The sequence below is a fragment of the Psammomys obesus genome, unplaced genomic scaffold (assembly GCF_907164565.1).
Source record: "Psammomys obesus unplaced genomic scaffold, mPsaObe1.curated_primary_1811, whole genome shotgun sequence".
Taxonomy (NCBI): Eukaryota; Metazoa; Chordata; class Mammalia; order Rodentia; family Muridae; genus Psammomys; species Psammomys obesus.
Window position 1 is genome coordinate 60,277,520 of NW_026585644.1, and position 23,743 is coordinate 60,301,262.

At 38.3% G+C, this 23,743-nt stretch overlaps 1 protein-coding gene across 1 annotated transcript in view; it reads right to left on the reverse strand.

The window, feature by feature from the left end:
• Nucleotides 1-23,743, reverse strand: part of Stk3 (serine/threonine kinase 3) — a 313,376-nt gene that overhangs the window by 75,608 nt on the left and 214,025 nt on the right. Inside the window, exons 9-10 of the mRNA XM_055620218.1 lie at nucleotides 15,305-15,497; nucleotides 1,688-1,863 (exon numbers count right to left, since the gene is read on the reverse strand). Coding sequence (XP_055476193.1) covers nucleotides 1,688-1,863; nucleotides 15,305-15,497 — 369 coding nt within the window. The remainder of the gene's footprint in view (nucleotides 1-1,687; nucleotides 1,864-15,304; nucleotides 15,498-23,743) is intronic.

The following is a 23,743-nucleotide window of genomic DNA, read 5'->3' on the forward strand; positions in this document are numbered from 1 at the left end:
GGAGCTCCACTCCCCATGATCAGCTTTCTAGACCAAAAACAGATGAGAATAACCTGACAAGTGAGAGGAAGGCAGGCCGATGACAAAGTTCTATGCTCCCTGAACTTGTTGTTTTGTTCTGTTTTGGTCCTTGTCTTCCCCCAACCAACGTTCTACAACATGATATCATAAGCTGGGTATAAACTGCTAAACTCCACTTGATATGGTCTAGAAAGTTGAAACTCCAGGCACCAACATACTTAGTATCTGGTGCAGATTTACTACTGCATAGACAGCACCATTTTTTTTTTTCGGTTTATTCATGTAGTGGAAATAATGAATAAGATATTTTGACTGTTTTAAGGGTCCTAATATTCTTTTGGAGTGCTAGCTAACTAAACAAACAGGAAACTAGCAGCCTACTGAAAGGAACTTTTCTCCGAATATCTTAGGAAATATTTCTTGTGCTGTTTTCTCTGTTTATTAGCTACCAGAGTCCCATGAAGCCTACGAATCACTTCTGCTTTTTACTAACACGGTTGTGTTTTTGCCTTTCTTTAGTTGATACTATGCTCAGAGAGATGTACAATGATGCCCTACTGACCAACGATTATTATATTTAATATGAATAGTCTAAACATTTATCTTACGACACAGTTTGGCTAAATGGGTATAAAAACAGATGCTACTTATATGCTGTTTTCAAAATTCTGCTTCCATTCAATTCTTAAAGGAGGTAATGATAAAACAATAGAAATAGATAGGCTTACAAATGTGAGTGAAAAGAAAGCTGGTAGAATTATAGTGAGCATTGGTATAAGGTACTACAGAGCAAAGACAACTACCAGATGTAAGCGGCAGCAGTACAAATATACATGACTAATTCACTGAGAGTATATGGCAATCACACATCTGTATGCACCAGGATACTATTGCATCTTTTTTTTTAATTTTATTTTTTTCTTATTAGTTACATTTTTCTACTTAAAATTTTAAGATATGCATCTATATACATTTTTTGCTTATAAGTATTGTTTATTAATACATATAATTATAGAGAATTATAATTTTATTTGAAAAATAACTTCCAAAATATTCTGCAAAAGTAACAAATTATTTAAAACTTGGTGAAGCAAAATTTTACTGCAATTTTTATTTTGTTTCATCAAAGAATTCAAAGGATTGTTTTTCAAGTTCTGGAAACAAGTACATTAAAATGATTGTTCTGTGTTCTTTGCATTCTTAACAGAAACAATAATGAACCAAGTAGAAGAAATAAAGAAAATGTAACAAAATACACACTAGGACACAATTTTATATTAAAGCTCTCTCCCACCTAGACACAATTTTAATGAAAAAAATCAAGTCTAATTTACATTGGCTTCAGTTAATTTTCAGTGTCTAGGTTATGAGATAAAGTCCATGTGCAAGTCATGTTGGAGTATTTTGACTCTGCGTGATTTATTTTGATAACTGAAATGGTTATCATTTACAGTATTTTAGAGGGCCTAAATATTTCTCTAAATTCAAGCTGATCTATTCAGCAATATTTACATTTTGCTGTTAGTACAGTTCTATAAGTAAGCTACAATTCCAGCCATAGCTATCGCTACACAGTGTGTAATTCATAAATATACTGCCCTTATTTATGAACTATGTCCCTCAATGTGATAAAGAAAGAAAAATGAGAGAAAGAGAATACACTTACAAAGTCGAAGTCTCCGTCTTGAGGAACTCTCCAGTTATCAGGGAAAACACTGTTTGTCGCAGGGCAGGGCTCATGCATGTTCTGATCACAATTTTCGTGACTCTTGTTCTTGAAGTCTTGCTTATCAAAGTAGTCCATGAAAGATGGTCTTTGTACTTGGGGTGATGTTGCATTTCCTTAGGTAAGCAAATGCAGAAGGAGGGTATAAGTTCTAACATTTAAAAAAAATATGACATTTATTTAAATCGGGGATTATTTTTAGTGAGCCATATAATCAATTTGTCCTGGTCAAAGTCAAGGCTGACAGTAAGTTCGTGAATAGAAGGCAAGATGAAAGAAACAGTACTGAGACCAAAACAAGTTTCAAATAAATACATAAAGACCCCAAATATTCTTGATTATAAAAACACTTCATTATTTTAGTAGAAACTTTATCATAATTTTACTAAAATATTACCAATGTCAGGGCAATACATCTAAAACATTTCTGTTGTTTCTGTTTGTCTGTGCTGCTCTATGATATACTTTTAAGCTGTTAAGAAACTGGAAGGACTGATGAAGTTTTTTCTTCCATCAATTGCTTCCTTGTATGTCTTTGTAGCTGATTCCTCAGCTCCCTGGGCTCTTATGGCTTTGCCTGTCTTATTTACAGCTATGTCTCATGAAGGCATTTCTTTAGCTCAAACTGTTTTAAGCTCTATTTCCAAGTTTACAACTGCTTGTTATTATACCACTTAGTGGATATGTATCTGAGTTAACAGTTAACTTCTGACACTAAGACCAAGACTCTTCCCCCAAATTTGTAGTTCCTCCCACCATTCCATTCACATCTCTGCCAATGTCAACATCTTTTACTCAATCCTCACAGTAATGAAGCTGAGAATTCATTCAGACTTTACTCTTCCTAAAACTGACCCAAAAGTGGCTTTTAATTCTTTTTCTCAAGAGTTGTTTAAATTTTCTTTAACACAAAATCTGTAACTATTTTTGTCTACACCACAAGAAATGACTGATGGCACAGCAGACTCCGAACCACTGTGCTCCAGGGAACACAACTCTGATTATACTGTCACCAGAGTGACCTTTATAATTACAAACAAACCAGGTCATTCTGCTCAGAATCTTTTGATGGCTTATTTTTGTTATTGAACAATTACAGTAAAAAATAAACATTGTGAATAACGAATTAAAAAAATGTGGTTGAGGCCTTCATTGGTAGTTTCTAAATTGGATTCCTTAAAGTCTAAAGGCTTTAAGAATGTCCCAGAGACCACCAAGAAGGCATTGCTCATATAATTCTCTAGATAGGAAGTAAGCTACCTTCTTTTTACAGAAGGACTTCTGGGGGGGGGGGGGTGCGGTGTACAGGAAACTGAACTTTGCCCTGTCACTTATATTCATGTTTCAAGTAAGCCCCTTTCACATATTTGTCACTCACACATCAGATGGCAAAGGTGATGGTTCTGTCTTTGCTGTTTGTTTTCAGATAAAACAGCCCCAGTTCTGTCAACATGACATGTTCCTCAGACTCCTTACCATCCTATTTACTTGCCTATAGGAACACATCAGCCTCACAATGCTGTAAATTGAGACAATAGTCAAAACAGCCATCTGGCCAATTTAGAATGCACTTGCTTAACTCTGACAGTGAAAAAGCACTGTTGACTAAAGATGGGATATGAAATTATTTTCAACAGAACAACACAATGCTAAAAAGCTGCACTTTCACTCTCTAACAGAGGATGAATCAGAATCAATACCTACTTTCTGTCATAAGTTCAAGAGTGAGGAATTCTTTAACTTAAAAAAAAAGAGAGGCAATGTCCAACTCCAATATGGTAGTTTTATCTTATTATATTTTATTTTGTCATGTTTCATTATTATCCTTTAGAAGCCTGTTTGTTTTCTAATGGGACAGAAAAGAAATGGCTCTGGATAGGAGGGGAGATAGAAAGCAACTAGGAGGAGTAGAGGGAGGGAGAAACCATAATAAGGGTATATTATGTGCTAAAAAAAAATGTATTTTCATACAGGCATCCATCTTATCTTTCCTTTCCTACCTCACAAAGCTCTATGTGTACTTATTTGTCATATTTGGATTGTAGATGAATTTGCTCAGGTAAGGACATAAGAAACAAGAAAAACAGTGCATGTATTTGTCTAAAATACCTCATGTTTTTTAAATGATGCAATTTTCCTAACACTAAAAACTTTTTACTGGCTTCATACTGGCTAGGTAGTTTATTTTAAATGGTAAACCACATATAACATAAAATTTATACCTCTTTCCTAGTATATATCTAAAAAGCTAAAAGAGGGGTCATGTAGACACATTTGCACATCCACAGTGTTATTCACAGTGGCTAAAACAGAGAAGCCACTCAACTGTTGATTGACAGACAAGATTAGCAAGGGAAGGGGGAAGGTGCCGGTGGATGCAACAAGATTATATCACTGACACAAATGGAAAACACATTTCATTTCATTAACATTTTTAACAAATTTTAAATGCCCTTCATTTGTCTCTGGACCTCATTACTAAAACACATATTTCTGCATTTTCAGAACTGAAATTAGGTTCTACTGCAATTTCTTACAATAAAACAGGATCTATAAATTGAACCTCAGTCTCAATTTGTACTTATTTTATGAGAATAGAGAAAAATAACACATTAAGTTAAAACTACATTTGTATAAATTCTCTGTAAGATACTAGAGAAAATCAAATAACAAAGTGAGAAGTGAGGAGATAACAAAGAAGTCCTTTATTTAGTATTTTTCTCTCTTTTTTAATTTACTTCCTTCCTCCCTCTCTCCTTTCTCCTTCATTGCTCTTATTAAAAGTAAATATGTGTGTGTCATGGAATTATATGCATAGCTGTTTAAGTGCTGATTTTCAACAAGTCTTAAAATGAGTCATATGTATAAAGACATTTGAAAATTTTAACATAAACACAATAAGCATTCTTTATGCTCATACAGGAAACCTGAATCAGAGAGGAGAGAAAAAAATGACCTTTGGTGGATGGAACTTAAGCAATGGGAAAGTAAAATTTGCAAAGACCCAGGTTGGTTGGCCCTGAACTCACAATCTTCTTGCTTCAGCTTCCTGAGTGTTGACCTCCTTCTTTACAAGTAAATTCAGTATGTACAAGAGCTTTGCTTTCTCTCTCTCTCTCTTCAAAACAACTAATATTGGTCAGTAAGCCCTGACCAATATTCCTTCTCAGATCTTCCTCCTCTCTGCATACCAGGCCATGAGCACACTGTTCTCACTACCTCTCTTTTTACTCAGCACTGGTTTTACTTCTGATATTCTAGACATGATCTATGCTTTCTCCTAACACATGGAATCTCTTCTTTCAGAAACTCTACCAATAGTTTGGTGTTATAGTGAAGCACTTGTTGGAGGTTGGTTTGATGCTGGCTCTCAAGATCTGGTTAAACCAATCCTTGTTAAACCAAACCTGCCTAAGTCATTATACCTGAGTGGCTGATTAAACAGCTTATACCTGGGCAGGGCAGAAAGGGGTAGGCGTGGCTAGGGTTCCTGGGCTTTTGGGTTCAAGAGAGAATCATGGAAAAGAGATGGACAAACAGGAAGAGAAGAGGAAGGAGGATGCCACAATGGGGTGTGGGAAAGAAACCACCTGGGCTGAGAGGAAGGACTCCAATATCGGCATGAAAAGGCCCAGATAAAAAATACAAGCAAATACCATGGGATTATGTATGGAAGGTAGACCAGAGGAGGAGGATTAAGGTGGATGGCATTGGATGGGAGCTGGGAGATGGATAGTGAGGTTATTGAGCCAGCGTATGTAAAATATCTGCCTGGCCCAAGGTAAGTAAGGCAATTATAAAATCTAACAGGTGTCTATGACTTATTATTTGTGATAGCATGTTAAATAACACCACTCTGATAATCTTAGGGCTAATAAATAACATTATATAGTCCAAAACACTTTTTTATTTACTACAACAAGCACTTAAGGGTCTTTTGATATACAAGTGACTCCCTTTCTAAATGTGTGACTGATGCAAGTGTGTGTGTGTGTGTGTGTGTGAACTAAACCCTGGGTCTTGCACCATCACTGTCTCACTGAAATCCATACCTCCAGCCCACCACAACTCCTGATTCAGATCTTTGTATCTGAAAAAAATTCACTCAAAGCATAACAGAGCTGAATGAAGACCAACTCTTTCCTTCGAGAAGCTAGTATCAGTGAAGCAGTGACTCTAATATAATCTATGTAGCAAGAGCAACATCAAATAACCTACATGAAGAACAATGTGTGAAACCTATTAACATATTTAGGTTAATAGCATCTTGTTAAAAAGCCCTCCGAGAAGAAAAATCTAACAGAACAGATTGCCTTCTTTTATTTAAACTGAATTTTAGACTTCTGTTAACTGTGCAAGAGAGAGTTATTAGAAAACATTAATCTTTTATGAAAAAAGCCTTCAAAACTAAAAGCAAGATTACCTCAGTAGACATTTCCTTTCACGGAAGAGTAGAGGAAAGGCTGAGTGAAAGCTAACACTTCCTTCTATAGTAAGTCAGAGAGTTAGAAGCTAAACAAAGGAAAGCGGAAAGCGGTGGCAAGAGAAAGGGAGGACAGATGATCCCCAGGCTCAATAACAAGACTCCACCTCAGAACCCTTCTCTTGCTGTAGAGCATGAGACTGAAGTCAGCCTATCCAGTCAGGAGCTCTCTCATGTCTGCTGCCCCTCCTTTCCTGTCAGGTAAGAAGGCCCTTCTCTTCTGGCAGAGGGGCCAGGTGACACAATTCTGACCAATTATATAAAAGAAGAGTTTCCCAAAGTTCTGATCTTGAGATGAGCTTGGTTTTCTCTTTCTTTCTCTTTCCTCATGCTGAGAATCTGGATTTGGACTTAGTGGTTGGAAAGCTATCGTTCTTCTGCAAGCCGAATAAATGTAACAGCCTAAATATGGACTCACAGAAGGCAATGCTGGCACCATGACATCCCTCCACCAGCACAGAACATTTTATGGATTTCCTGTTAAGTACTAAAAGAAGAGAAGTTAATCCTATTTTATTTAAACAACCATTATTTGGGCTTCATGGTACATGTGGTCAAAGTCAGCCCTTAACTAGTACATTTCTGCTCATAGAGTGAAAATTTTATTATTTTTTTTTAAGTAGGAACTTCAGTTTTGCTGTAGAAATATCCCAATTTAAAAACTTTAAATTCACTATTATATGTACGAATTTAATTATATCTATATTTCAGAGATATTATAGTTGTAAAAGTCTTTTCCAGTCTGACCTAGAAACCTACGGGAAAAGGTTTTATGGTTTCTATACTCAAGTCTGAACATTAGGAAGATACGACGTCTGAACGGACCGTCTTCTGTAGCCATGAAAGACTTTCAGAGGTTGTTGCATTTGGTTGAGTTGTTGGCCATGGAGTAGGGGTGGAAGTGGGGGTGGAGCTAAACAACTCAGGCTAATGCTAGAACAGAAGGTCTCTCTCTGAAACTGACAGTGGGACCCTACTGCCAAGGACAACATCAACACAGTTCACTGAATAAAGAGAGGTCGAGCTGGTGCCTTCATGGAACCCCTATATTCTAGGACACAAACTCAGCCACAAAATCTCAATCTGCAATCTCTGCTGCCTGCTAGCAAGATGTCCTGGGGCAAAGGTGATGGAGAACTTGTGGGAGTGGCTAAGCAACATCTGGTCTAACTTGAGGCCCATGCCAGGAGAGTGAGCTCGCACCCAACACTCCTGGATGACCAGGAGCCAGAGACTGGATAGCCTAGAGACTTGTAGGGCAGAGCTAAACTCGGCTGGGAAAAAAATCAATGAAATGATTTCTAATGATATTCTGCTATACTTTTTGGTGTCTTGTCCAGTCATCATCAGAGAGGTTTCCTTCAGCAGCAGAGGGGAGCAGTGCAGAGACAGAAAATCTCTGAGGGTCCCTCCCCTCAGAGCTCAGGGAACCGGGGAAAGACTATAGGAGTCAGAGGGGATAGAGGACACCAGGAGTATAGCCCACTGAATCAGCCAAGCAGGGTTTACACGGGACAGACAGAGACTAAAGTGGCAAGCACAAAGCCTGAACCGGTCTGCACCAGGTCTTCTGCATATATATTGTGGCTGTTAGCTTGGTGTTTTGTGGTACGCCTAACAGTGGGAGCAGGCGTGTCTCTGACTCTTTTCTTTCTGTTGGGTTGCCTGTGAAGCCTTGATATAAGGGTGTTTACCTTGTCTTGTTTTGTTGTGTTTAGTTGCTGTTTGTTGGGGCCTGCTCTTTTTTAAAGGGAAATAGAGGGAAAATAGGTCTTGGGGATAGGGGAGGTAGAAGGGAAGGGTTTGGAAGGGTGGAGGGAGTGAAAACTGTGGTCCTGGCATATTGTATAAGAGAAGAATCTATTTTTAGTAAAAAAACAAAAACAAAACAAAACAAAAAAACCCTTGAGGTCTTGAACAATGGGTGACTTAGGGAAATGGATCTGCTCTTATTTTATACTTGAAATCTAGTAACTATGAAAGGAATTTTTCTTCTAGTTTTGGGCTTTGTTTATAGCATATAGGAAGTATAACATCATTTGACTAAATGTATAATGAAAATGACTGAACACTGTAGTCCCTTAAAGTTTCTTCGTAGTTAAGGCCATAGAACTTTTGTAAACGGTTTCAAAGAATGCTGTAAGAAATAGGGAACACGGGGCTAGAGAGACAGCTCAGTGGTTAAGAGCACTTGCTGATCTTGCAGAAGACTAACCTCCCAGCACTTACATGGTCTCCAACCCAACTCCAATCCCAGAGCATCCAGAGCCTTGTAGTGGCCTCCTCACACAGCAGGCACGCACAGTGCACACACAGACATGTGAGCAAAACCACATACGACAAAAATAAATAATTCTTAAAAAACATAAATGGTGCAGACAAAAACTCGAAAGACATTTAACACACATATTAAACAAAGAACACCCCTATTTCTTCTAAAAAAATTCTGAATAATAACCAACTCCTAAGTCAGAAATAAGCATTCTGACAAAGACTTAAAAAACCTAAAAATCAACTTAAATAAAAAAGGCAGTCTCTTCCATTAGATTTTTCTTTTTGGATGACTTTATAACAGGATTTCTATTCAAATGTATGTGCTTAAATATCTAAATATTTTCTATTCTTACTTTAAAACTCAGTTATTAACATTTAGATTGTATCTTTGCTATACACAAAAAAGTTTAAATAGATCTTTAAAATGCTCTAAAAAGTAAAATAGATTAAATTTGTTTTGAAAGTTAGTGGGAGGGGCAGCTATAACTGCCTAGTTAATATTTTACTGTACAATACGAAACACATGCCACAGTGTACAGCTGAGTCTCCAGAGGGGAAAAGAGGATGAAGTTTCTTACTTGCAACTGAGGGGGAGGGGAAGACATGAGAACTTGGGCCTTGTAATGAGAACGAAGTAGACAGTCATATGTGTTTGTGGTTGCTATGGCAAATACTTTCTTACAACACTAAAAGGGTAACCACATAAAACTGACATAATTTCTCCAGCTACAGTTAAATTCTGACTCTATATTATTAAAATATACTTTATTGTAATAATAAACTTAATATTTGAAATCACTTAGTTCCTCATTTTTGGCCCAATCCTTTCAACTTACTTGCTTATATAACCAAAACTCCATTAGTAACAAAGAAAAAAAAATAACCAGCACTCATTCCCTCTGTGCCTATGAAACTTTAAAGAAAAAAGAGCTGTTTTCCAGCGCTTTCATTCATTCCTTTAAACATTTACAAGGATACTAAGTTATGTGGAATATAATTTTATAAAATATGTCAATCCAACATAATTATTCATAAATGTTCCAGTTTAGATATGCCTTCTAAGCAAATAAGTTCTTCATGAAAAGGTAAGTATATTTTATTGAAAAATTAAAAATTTAAAAATAATTAAGCAAAATGCAATGTGTTTGATTTTTTAATGTCTTAGCATGGTGTGACAAAGGTACTAAAGTATAAAGGATGAAGTATCCATTCATAGATGCAGTGTAATGTATGTCAACATCAAAGGTATTCCATGAGCATTGCCTAATTTGTTCTTCTACAAGTAATTTAAAATATGAGTATTTTACCTGATTAATGATCTTGGAAGTCTGTCCTCTAATTTGTTGCCAAGAATACAGTAAACATGTACAAAAATCAGGATGGGATATAGAAATTACTTACATGAGTTTTTCCTAGCTTTATCATAGTGTGTTTTAAAACAAAAGGGTACACAAAGCCCAGCAAAGATTCTGAGCTGAGGCACGAGGAAGTGAGAGGTCCAGGAAGAGCAGCTGCTCAGGGTTTACAGGACCCAACTGCCCAGCAGAGGGTCTGACAACAGTTAAGAATGCACGAACATGCTTGTGCAGAGAACACTGGCCAGCTGTTTTCCATCTCCACGGGGGGCACAAGAGAGGAAACAGACAAACTGAAGCCTGAGCTTTCAGTTAAACAAAAAGAATAGAGTAATAAGCACAATAATTGTGTGTCTATAGAAATCTTTCTTTGGAGGCCTTTAGAAGATACTCATTTGCACAAGAAAGACAAGAATTGCCATGTTTGGCTTGTGCTTTGTGGTACTAAATCAGATCCACTCAACCAAGATGCACTATCTGATTGTCTTGAGTTGGCTACGTCAAACAACCCCAAGCTCAGGGCACACAGACAACTAGAGCGTGTTTGGTGCCCACGTGGAGCTCTGAACTACTGTAATCACACCATAACAGCTGGGTACCTACCACTTCTATAGAGAAGAGTAAAGGGTTTCTAACAGCCAGAAATACTAGTGGGTATTTCGACAATCTGCATGAGAGGGATGGCTTATATTGTTATATTTACTGCCATATCTTGGCAAAATTCAACTTACTAGTTAAAGAGGCATATAATTACTGTTTTTTTCTTTGAAGTTCATCCATCTATCTATCTATCTATCTATCTATCTATCTATCTATCTATCTATCTCCCCCCTCCATCCCTAACCCCTTCCTCCCCCATCTGTGTATGCCTGAATTGTACTTATGGAGACAAAGGCAGATGTCAGGTGTTGTCCTTAATCACTTCCCCATTTATCTGAGACAGGGCTCCTTGCTGGCCTGGAGCCCAGTGACTGGAGAGAATACCCATCCAGCAAGCACATGCTCCTGCCTCCACATCCCCAGGGCACAGCACCATGCCCAGGTAGGTGCATTTATTCCTTTGGCTCAAGGCTTTATATTATGTGAAAATTTTATTTGTGAGCATTAAGTATCATTCAGTATTTATATGTTTGTATCTGACCCTTTTCTAAGATGGATTTTAAATAACAGAAGAAGACAAAGGTTACACATTAGGACTGGGAGAGAAGGAAAGCAGAGTAGGCAAAAAATGAGATACAGATTGTATCCCCTTGATCTCCTTCAACTGTCTTATTGCTCTAGCAAGGACTTCCAGAACTATGTTGAAGAGATATGGGGAGAGTGGGCAGCCTTGTCTTGTCCCTGATTTCAGTGGGATTGCATTAAGTTTCTCTCTGTTTAGTTTGATGTTGGCTATAGGCTTGCTGTATATCGCCTTTACTATGTTCAGGTGTGTGCCTTGTATCCCTGATCTCTCCAGTACTTTAAACATGAATGGGTGTTAGATTTTGTCAAATGCTTTTTCAGCATCTAAGGAGATTATCATGGGGTTTTTTTCTTTCAGTTTGTTAATATGGTGGATCACATTGATGGATTTCCGTATATTGAACTACCCCTGCATACCTGGGATGAAGCCTACTTGGTCATAGTGGATGATATCTTTGATGTGTTCTTGTATTTGGTTTGCAAATATTTCGGTGAAGCTGGAAGCAACCTAGATGCCCTTCAACTGAAGAATGGATGCAGAAATTGTGGTACATCTACACAATGGAATATTACTCAGCAATGAAAAAAAGAAATCATGAAATTTGCAGGTAAATGGTGGGAACTGGAAAGGATCATCCTGAGTGAGCTGTCCCAGAAGCAGAAAGACACACATGGTATATACTCACTCATATAGACATATAATATAGGATAAACCTACTAAAATCTATACACCTAGAGAAATGAATCAAGAGGGAGGATTCTGACTAAAATGCTCAATCACCATCCCAAAAGGCAAAGAGGATGGACATCAGAAGAAGAAGAAAACAGGAAACAAGTTAGGAACCTGCCACAGAGGGCCTCTGAAAGGCTCTGCCCTGCAGACTTTCAAAGCAGATGTTGATTTTTATGGCCAACTGTTGGGCAGAGTGCAGGGAATCTTATGAAAGAAATGGGAAATAGTAAAATCTGGAGAGGACAGTAACTCCACAAGGAGAGCAACAGAACCAGAAAATTTGAACACAGGGGTCTTTTTCCTGAGACTCATACTCCAACCAAGTACCATGCAGGGAGATAACCTAGAACCCCTCTACAGATGTAGCCCATGGCAGTTCAGTGTCCAAGTAGGTTCCATAGTAATGGGAACAGGGACTGTCTCTAACATAAACTGATTGACCTGCTCTTTGATCACCTCCCCCTGAGAGGGGAGCAGCCTTACCAGGCCACAGAGGAAGACAATGCAGCCATTCCTGATGAGACCTAATAGACTAGGATCAGAAGAAAGGAGAGGGGGACCTCCCCTATCAGTGGACTTGGGGAGGGGCATTCGTGAAGAAGGGGGAGGGAAGGTGGAATTAGGAGGGGAGGCAGGAGGGTTTATGGGGGTACAAATTGAATAAAGTGTAATGAATAAAAGCTAAAAAAATCAGACACGGAAGCGGGTACTTGACAGGCCATCCTTCACAGTGCTGGCTAGCGACAACAGTGAATTGGGCAGCAGAGTCATCTAATGGTCAGGCTCTCCTTCTTGGTCTTTCTTAGAAGCCCTTTCTGAATCAATACTATCTTTTTCCAGAATGAACTCCCCCAAATGTCAGGCAGAACTGCATATACTTTCTTTCACTAATTAGATAAAACTGTGTGTAAGTATGTGGTGGGGGGTGGGAATCCCAGAATAAATTTCTGATATGTAAGTGCCCACATACCATATTTATAAGTATATAAAATAAATCTTCAAATATATCACTTAAAATTATTTAACGTAGAATTTAGTAATTGATAAAGTAATGAAAGGTTAATATAAATAAGTTCTATAAAATCGAAACTTGATCAACTATTTCTCCACTTATTCCTAAAGCACCATCTAGCATCTCTGCTCAGTGAGCTCTGGGTGGCCACCCTTGTTAAATATTCCAGCTAAATGCTAAACATAGCAGTCCAGATGAGTTCTAGTGCCTGAGAATACAATGAGGCTGTTATCTCCTTGCTTTAAAAGGAATTATTAAGCTGGGTGCAGTGGTCCACACCTGTAGCCCCAGCACTTAGGAAGGCAGAGGCAGGTGGATATCTGTGAGTTCAAGGCCAGTCCTGTCTATAAAGCAAGTCTAGGACAGTCAAGCTGTTACACAGAGAAACCTTGTCTCAAAAAACAAACAAACAAACAAAAAAAACAAAACACCACCACCAACAAAAGATTATTAGCCCTGGCTGCATCCCAGGAGTGCTTTTAGCTTTGGTTGTGTTTGTTGTTAATTTCTTTTCTTTCTTTTGTTTTAAAGAAAAATGCCCACACCTTCTTTATCCTACAGAACCAGTGTCTCTGTAGGACAATTGCTATGGTGCACATTTGTGAGATTAGTGATTTGGAGCCCAGTTTATCATGTAAATCAATTTAATTGCTCCAATCTATGGAAATTTTTAAGATCCCATTCTATTTTGGAATGTTTTTTATTTTGTCCTATTGCATGGCCTTTGCAATTGTAATAAATTTCTATCTTAAAGCGTCATGCAATTAAAATTCAATGCTTCATCTCTTAAAAATGGTGAGTGGGCCAAGGCTGAGGCCCAGGCTCTATAACAAACAAGGAGGAACCCTATATGAAAGGAGCTTATTACTTAGCCCTGTGGCAGGGTGGAATTGGTGTACCTTTCCTCTGCATGTTCTGTAAGACAAGCATTGCATTTTCTAGAATTCCTTACAACTAGAATTCTAGGTAAGCGTACAATTTCATAAGAGGGCAAACAAAAGAATAAACAGAGGCCACATCCTTCAGTTATTCTTCTAGTAAGCATGGTCCAGGGGATCTCAAGATCTTTACAGAAGTTCCCTGGCACCAGCTTCCCTGATGCTTAGAAGAAATGCCACAGTATGCTGTGACAGCAGCAGCAGCAGCTCTGCACAGACTTTCTCCTTCAGCCTGTCCACTAGTTTTGGTAACATCCATATTTTTTACTTAAATCTCCCTGTGTTTAAAATGTCTGGTCTTGGGGCTAGCGAGAAGGCACAGCAATTAAGATCACTTGCTACTTTTCCAGAAGACATGGGTTCAGTTCCCAGCAGCCACATGAAGGAGGCTCAGAAACAGCTGAAGCTTCAGTTCCAGGGGATCAGACATGTTCTTCTGACATCTGCAGGCACCTGCATGCACATAGCACACATACATATCCACAGGCCCAAACACATACATAAAGTAAAATGATAAATGAATCTTAAAATATCTAGACATAACTTCTATTTCTTCCAATTTATTTAAACACACTGATATAATTCTCACCTCAAGTTAACTCAATATAGTCCTAGACAGAAGACACACATCAGCTGGGTACTCTTACCATTTCCTCATCACAGCAGAGGTCAGAGAGTCCCTGCCCCTCTGCCACTTGAAAAATGGTATGTAGTAGAATATAACCTACCATATAGGACCACACTAGTAAAGAGAAAGGAAGAGAACGGTCAACAGTGACAGAGATGGCCACTGCTTTCTCCTCACTGAAATACTATGTTCTATACCACTGACTGCAGGTCAGAGTTGGGTGCGGTCCATGGAAGACTTTCAATTTTATCATTCTGTAAGCAACACAGGTAAAGGCGACTGTCTCAGCGGTCACCAGCACTGCAGCAGCCAGCTTCCGACATGAGCAGCTGCAGGAGTGCATGAGACTGAGCCTTCACTGTGAGCCTTCTTATGTTTCCTCTCCTGTTTGCACTTCTGTCTCTGTGGTTTAACTGATAATTTACACTGTGTGCAATAACATTACGTTGTATTTATTGGAACCAATTTTTAAGTTGTTTTTTAATTGGAAAAGTAAATGTTAGAAACACTATCTTCTCCTTAAAATATTTCACAAATTAAATTATGGGTTTGTAACTTGCAAAAGAAAATAGTCCTGTAAAAAGTTAAAGATATATTGTTCCATTTTTTGTTTTGTTTTTTTCTGAGACAGGGTTTCGCTGTCCTGGACTCACTTTGTAATCCAGGTTGGCCTCAGGTTCACAAAGATCTGCCTGTCTCTGCCTCCTGAGTGCTGAGATTAAAGGCATGCACGACCACTGCCCAGCTAAGATGTATTGTTAAGTGTTACATATATTTTAAAGCTTTTTTTTTTTAAGGCTGAATTTTGCTGTTAAATAAGCCCCAAGCTAAAATTTTCTATAACTGTCTCTAAAAAAAAAACAAAAACAAAACAGAATTGATCCTGGTTTCAATGTGAGTACACTTTCAAAAGAGAAAAGCATTTTTTCAGTGAGAAAAAGCCACATACTTTTCATAGTTCCATCTTCTTCTTCCTCATCCTCACTATTTATAACCATGGTCCCCAGGTCCGATTCTAACATCGTGCTATTGTGTTCAATCATCGTTTGGGCCCCTTCACTCATGGTGCTAGTGGCCCGCATCGTGCCCACGCTCTCTGCACTCGTCTTCACCATAGTGTGGGAGTCCAGCTCATCTTCATCCTGAAGGCAAAACACCACAGTGAACAAAGACTCCCCAAGACAGCCGGGTCTCCAGCTCTTAGTAAGAATGCATACACGCTTTTTCTAGTGATAAATGGTACTGTTACTATTATAATACTCGACAAGTTAAAAGGAGGGATTCAGGCAGATACTAGTGTAGCAGTGACTGCCCACAGCAGCATCATTTTCACAACTGTCAAAAGGTAGAAATAACCTAAGTATTTATTTTATTGTGAATGCAAACAGCAAGATGTGTTATATACATACAAATATCATTCAGCCTTAAAAGGGAGTGAAATTCCAACACACACTGTGCTGCAATACGGATAATCTTCTCTCTCTCTCTCTCTCTCTCTCTGTGTGTGTGTGTGTGTGTGTGTGTGCGCGCGCGCATACAGGCAAGCTAACTCTATTTACTTGATAAACCACTGAATTCTTTTCTACGATAGTATAATTTTATATTCCCAACATCAGTGACCAGGATTCTAATTCTCTGTTTCCTCACCAATATTTGTTATTTTTGATTTTTAAGAATGGTAACCCAAATGGGTACGAAGCAGTGTTACTCCTGTTTGATTTATATTTTCTAAATACTAGTGATACTGAGAAATCTTTCACATATTTAATAGCTCATTTGTGTATCTTCTTTGAAAAAGTGTTTATTTAAGACCTTTGGCCTTTTCTTTCTTTCATGGCTTTTTGAGGCATAGCTTCTCTGTGTGACCAGGCTAGACTTGAACTGGTAACTCCTGGCCCTCCCTCCTAAGAGCTGGGATCATAGACCTGTGCCACTATGCCTAGCTTCCTCTGCCCAGTTTGACTCAAGCTGCTTGTTGCAGCAGAAGTGTCAGGATTGTAGACTTACACAATCTGATTAACACTTGATTAGATATTTGATTTGCAAATATTTTTTTCTTCTCCTGTGAGTTGCCTTTTCACCTTTTGGATGGCATCTTTTGATGCACAGTAGGTTTTTATTTTAAAGAAGTCGAATTTATCTTTTTTCTTTTCCAGATTTTGTTGCCGGCAGTTTTAAGTGTTTCACAGAAAAAGGCAGACAATGTAAATGTGAAGGCACCTACTTCATGTACAGATGTACACGCAGGCAAAATACCCATGATCCTATTTTTTAATTAAAATACAGTTCTTATACAGGCATACAAAGTGCAGATGTGGAGAAAAGAAACCCAATCCTGAATTCTCAGCAACACAGGTGACTTGAAGTAATGGCGGCGGGTGCATGGCTATCTGACACTTTCCTCTTCTTCAGCCTTACTGACAAGCCTGGGCACCACACCTCATCTTGTGGTCTTCTCCCAGAGCCCCTCCTCTTTTTAGATGACATCTTTATTCTCCGGCTTCCAACTGTCTGACCTGTCCTTATTTACTCCTTAAGGACATCTACACCTCAGGATCTCCACATCAGCCCTGTTCACATCTGTCTCTTCTTTGCTGGGGTCTCTTCAGCAGCTTCGCAGAACAGCAGTGCTTCAGTGCCCCCGTGTTTTCATTCTCCTTCACTCCTGTATCTAACCGATCAACAAGCTGTTTAGGCTTCCTGTCTTCTTTAGTCATTCCTGAAGCCACGGAGCATGCTGCCCAGCTTACCCCTTGACTAGTGTGTGTTATTACCACCAAACTGAAGATACTTTCAGAAACTACAAAGGAATTAGTTCTATTCCCATCTCAACTGGCTTACCAGGCATACAATTTCCCACAAATGTTTTAAACTCTGGACTCTAGGCTTTTCATTGGTGTTATTATGACAAAATTAAGAAGTTGTGAAAACTTCATGCTACATGGAACAAGGGGATTTCATACTGTTCTAGTCATTCTTGAATATTATTTGTATCACAATACTGAGGAAACTTCAATGGGTCCTGGTTCTTGCCTATACTTTAAAGTCCTCTCTGCTCTTACCTTGCCATTCCTATTTTCTTATTTTCCATTTGTCCTCCACCACAGATGAGCTGCGTGAACATTCACCATACTCCCCAATGCTGCTTTGCTTATTAAGACTCCCTTTCTGTTCATGTCTTATTGCTAGAGAATGCCCTCCCTCTGTGCTGACTTCTACAGATCATCAATTTGACAGGCTCAAGATTCACTAAGGAGATGGCCTGTGAGAGATTATCTGGATTTGATCAATTTTTGACCCTACTGCTGATGGATTTTCTGATGAGGTTGTCTGAGTTGAGAGACCATCCTGAAGCTGGGCAGTACCTTCCTTGGACATGGATCCTGGACTGAATATGATGGAGTGACTGAGCGCCACCATTCATTGTTCTGTTTCCTGACTGTGAATGCCATGCCACTGCAAGTTCCTGCTGCTGCCTGACTTCCCTGCCTGATGGGCTGTATCTTGAATCCTAAGCCACAACAGCCCCTTCATTCCTTAAATTGCTTTTTCCAGAAATGAGAAGAGTAACTAATATATAGCCTCTGCATATTTAATTAAATTCAAGTATCTTTATCTACATGGTTAATCAGCTTTTTATTAATCATTTTATTTCCCAAACCAGTAGAATTTATAACATTCAGGACACATTGTTACATGTAAATTTATGATTTCCTAATTTTAGCACTTATTCCATGAAAGTTCTTATAAATACATGTATCTTCTGGATAATAATAGACAAGAAAGCCATATGCTGCTGAGTCAACTCATTTCACCCTACATATAAACACAGGAAGAATTTAACATTTTCAGTTTCATAGAATTATAAAATCAATAGATTTTACAATAGGAAAAATACTTAAAGCCCTCATTTTATATCTGAAAAAAAAAAAGACTACGTCCATAGAGAGTAAAATTACTCTAAGGTTACATATCTACTTAAGCACAGAACTAAAATTAAGAAATGCATTCTTTACTTTCAAAGCATTTACTCCACCACATAGGTGTAACTTATTTACAGTTTCATTTTGACTACTTGAATGCTCAGGTCAGAGATACAGGCTTACAATGTTAAGAGGTCAGTTATCCAATTACTTTTACAAATAACACTTATTTGTACGTCTGTGTGAGTGCATGTGTGTCTGTGTTCGTGTGTGCACATTTGTCCGTGTGTGAAAGCTGCAGGACATGTTCAGGAGTTGGTTTTCTCCTGCCACTATCTGGGTCCTGAGGATCACATTGAGGTTGTCAGCCTTAAAGGCAATTGCCTCCTTCCCTCAGCTATTTCATTAACCTTACTTTGCAGTTCCTATCCCCGGAGTTCAGACATTACTCCACTTACAATGCTCTGAGCCTCATCTTTCCCTTAAACTATCAAAACAGCTTCATGTGTTCTCCGTTTCCACTCTTGCCTTTTCCATCTCTCGAACAGCAGGAAGACTGAGCCTTTCAGAAGAAAAACCACGTTACTCTATTGCCATAAGCACTTGGCTTTTCCTATGAAATCTTTATCACAGTGAAGTGTGATCTGGCCTTGTAACATGTGTCAATTCCATCCCCTGTCACATTCCTTTTGCTCACACTGGCCTCCTCAGAATTCTACCACTATTCCTGTCTGAGTCTTTAAATTGGCTGATCTTGCAGATGGAAATGTTCTTCGGTGGACAGTGTGATCCAGAAGCTGCAAACAGCCCGATGCCCCTCAGTGGAGGAATGGATACAGAAAGTGTGGTGCATCTACACAATGGAATACTCATCAATCAAAAACAAGGAAATCATGAAATTTGTAGGCAAATGGTGGCAACTGGAAAAAATCATCCTGAGTGAGGTATCCCAGAAGCAGAAAGACACAGAGGGTATGTACTCACTCATTAGAGGATATTAGACATATAATATAGAATAAGCATACTAAAATCTGTACACCTAAAGAAACTAATCAAGAAGGAGGACTCTGGCTAAGATGCACAATCCTCATTCAGAAAGGCAAACGGGATGGACATCAGAAGAGGGAGAAAACAGGGAACAGGACAGAAGCCTACCACAGAGGGCCTCTGAAAGGCTCTACCCTGCAGAGTATCAAAGCAGATGGTGAGACTTACAGCCAAACTTTAGGCAGAGTGCAGGCAATCTTGGGAAAGAAGTAGTAAGACCTGGAGGGGACAGGAGCTCCACAAGGAGAGCAACAGAACCAAAAAATCTGAACACAGGGGTCTTTTCTGAGACTGATACTCCAACCAAGTACCAGGCATGGAGATAACCTAGAACCCCTGCACAGATGTAGCCCATGGCAGTTCAGTGTCCAAGTAGGTTTCATAGGAATGGGAACAGGAACTGTCCCTGACATGAACTTAGTAGCTGGCTCTTTGATCACCTCCCCCTGAGGGGGGAGCAGCCTTACCAGGCCACAGAGGAAGACAATACAGCCACTCCTGATGAGACCTGATAGACTAAGATCAGAAGGAAGGGGAGGAGGACCTCCCCTATCAGTGGACTGGGGGAGGGACAAAATATGATTGGGAGGGGAGGAGGGAGGAAGCTACAGGTGGAATACAAAGTGAATAAACTGTAATTAATAAAAATAAAAATAAAAGAAATGCTCAAAAGAAGACAGTGTGATCCCTTATTTCCCTGATGACTACTTGGACGTCATCTTCTTAAAGAGGCTTCTCATGACCACCAGTTTAGCTGAAGCTTTCACTGTTCTTTACTGTTTTAGCCTCTATTCTTGCAGGTTGTAACTGGCCTTCTCTGCCCCTAGGATACAAGTTTAAGGAAGCCAAGAGACTTTTTTTTAACTTCCAAATCCCTGCCACGATTATCTGGGACTTAGTAGGTACATGACATTATTTTATACAAAACAATTCATATTCACTTACTAAGTCATTCAGCAAGAGTTATACATTTATAATGTATCAAGTAGTTTACCAGTATCGGAAATACAGAGATGAGTAAGACATAGTTTTGTTCCACTTGGTTTTCTAAGGAATTTGAGGTTTGGGAGAAATCTTCTGACATGTGAGCAGTAAATTACGAGACAATCTCTGAAGTGCTATAAGAAGTGTGCTGACAGTACAATGAAAATCCATATGCAGAGCCTCGACGTTTGCTTTAATAAGTGGAGAACACCTCATGAAGAAGCTGTTCTGCAGTTCAATATCTCTCCCCTTAAACATTAAACTTTTAACAACATATAATATCTATACTTACAGGACACAGCACACAGAACATATAAAATTGGGGTATGACTGTTTCCAATACTTAGTGTCTGGATCCTTTAAGATTACATCTTCAATTCACTATCTTAAAGGATGTGAAAGTTATACACAAACACAAACATAGCTGGGGTGGAATGTTCTATACCCAACATTTTTCATGAGAACTACTCTTAGAGACACCCTTTCTCAGCACAGACACTACAGGATTGACTGAGATGCAACGATTCCCGAGACACCATGCTGAGCTGATTATGCACTTACCCCAACACTAACTGTCTGTACACCTGAACCTAAGTGCCGCATCACATTCTAAAATCTGAGAGCAGTGTCAGTTATATTCTTAATGTGCAGCATAAAGCATTGTTCTTAAAATAATTTTTACTGAATGAATGTTAAGTCCCTCACTTTGAAATATGGGAAGGCAAAAGGGTGGGGACACGAAAGTTGGGATGTATTATGTGACAGAAAAATAAATAAAAAGAAAAATATTTAGAATAAATAACTAAATATTAAAAAAATAAAATATAGAAAGGGCCTATACTTAAATTCTGGATTATTTATGGCACTCTTTGAAATTTTAATTTAACAAATAACTTATTCAACATGAACAAAGAGGATTAATTTGTGCCTCTATCACTGCTTTCTTAATAAATAAAAAAGAAAAAAATGGAAAAGTTACAAAGCATAGAATTAAGAAACAATGTTATGTGAAGCTGTAGAAATAAAAGTTTTGTTCAAAATATATTTCTTTTTACTTACTATGTTAAGCAGAAAAGTTAGTAAAGAAATTTGGGGAGGGGAACTAATTCTACTACCTAAATTGTATTGATCTTCCATTTAATAATGATAAACGGTTATTCTCAACAAGGTAAAGGCACACAGTGAAGACTTTGTAGCTTACAGCCATTTTCCCCGATGAACTCAATGAGGCACTTATCTCTCTTACACAAATGCTAGGTCTGAAGTTAAATTAAATTTACAATTTTATTCAAAGTCATACATTAAATAAGGAGAAAAGCAAGAATTATAGCTATTTTTATTTCATACCAAATCTTGACTCTAACTTCCATTACATAAGGCTTTAAATTAGCTGTAGCATTTGTAAGCCCAATTTAAACTGTATTACGGGTTTGCTAGGCAAGTTACATTTGCTGCATTAACAGACAAGGAAATGGCAGCTCTGGAGCCTCTGTTTAATTTTCAGGAACTAGGGTTTGGGCTTTCTGGTTTAGCTCAGTGAGAATACAGGAGAAGTTAACTTTCCAGCAGTTTCTTTTTAATAGCTGAAACTGTCACATTTTGTCATGGCTGCAACCACTGTCTGCCCCAAACGTTACACTTATTTTTGTACACTGAGGCATTTGCCTCTTAGAAGCTGCAATGTTAGTTCAACAAGAACTGTAACTTCTGGTTGGTATAAATGGATTCCTACCCTCCATATAGTCTGTGTTGAGGTTGAATCTGTAAAGGGACAGGGAACAGTTTGCACCTCCAAATTCACAAAATTAGATAAAAAAATATAAGATCACTGATTAAATTTAGAAAAACGGTTCCTGTGACATATTAATTTTATATTTTGCTAAACAATACAAATTTACATATACATGGCAGATTTTTTTAAAGTAGCACAAACAATTCACAAATGTGAGTGCAGATGGAAGATTATTGTTTTATATTAGAAAACTCAAACACTAATAAATTTGGTAATGGCGCTGAAAACCTTTCAACAACATTTTTTTTAACTTAAAAATCATTAACTCTGAACTCAATCCTTATTTTAGATTACTGTTAATTTGAGCTGATTCTTTACACTTTTAGGACACAACTGTTATTTATAATGTCCCTTCATGTTACACTTCACTTATATCCACTTTCAGTCCTCAGTGGAGAAAAACATGTTGATGCTTTATAGAGAAATGTCTGCAGAGCAGATGCTTCTCCACTGCAGAGAGAGAGCAGCCAGTTCCAGTAAGGGATACAACAGCATTCTCGATCAGAGCCATCATGTGCCAGGAATGCAAAACAGAGCACTGATGATAATCCAGCTTATGAATCATAAGGTCCACATGGAATACAAATATTTGAAAACATTATTAGGAAATCCTACTCCACCGCTGGGACTGCCTTCTGCTAGAACAGTCTAAGAAACAATAAGATACTTGTATGAAGTATTTTATTTTACATCTGCTCTGTTTACTACACTTTCTAAATATCCTGTCATAATATTTGAGGATATTTACACAAAGATCTTGGGAAGCATTTGCAATGCTAATGAGAAAAGGTTATTCCTTTAGTAGATGATCTAGTTAAAATATTCCAACCTTTTAACTTCTCTTTTAGCGCCAGGACGCTTCTTCACAACGAAGCCTCCCTTTAGAATTGACATCTACTTGTTTCGCCTTCTGTCTGACATTACCCACCTGGTCTGCAGAACATCATATTAGAATTAACTCAGTGCAGCACCCTAGACAGCAGATGAAAACAACTGTACAGCTGTTCTAGAGGAGTTCATATCACCATCTGAGAGAAAATCTAGCTAGTGGCTCACAATCCCAGAGATAATACATAAATGAACATACTACCCAGAATAGTAAGAAATAAGGCTGCCATTGCTGCTCAGAGTTAAGCTAGTTGCATAGAAAGCTGGCTCATGAAGTAGAAATATCAAGAGTAGGAGTGGCCTTTTAGACTAAGAGGGTGTCAACAGAGAAATACTCTGTCTAGAATGCAAACTAAAAAGCGAATATGATACCATAAGGAAATAGCCCCACTGCTCAGGGAATGCCTTACACATTGGGAGTCTGTATAAACTGTGACAGAGAGAGGAATCTTGGAAACTAAAAGATAAATTAGAGAACAAGTCTAAGAGAGAGGCTGGAATAAAGTCATAATTGAGTTCTAGGATATCAAAGGTAATTAGGGCCCATGCTAAGGGGGGCTGAGTATAAGCAGAAATTTTACAAGACAAATTTGAAAAAAAAATCATCAGGGCAAAATCATTACTCTGAAAACCATTTTGTACAAATATAGTGGGTCAAAAATAACTTGAATATGATAGATCTAAAGAGACCAAAATGACTATAAAAAGCGTGTGTGTGTGTGTGTGTGTGTGTGTGTGTGTGTGTGTGTGTGTG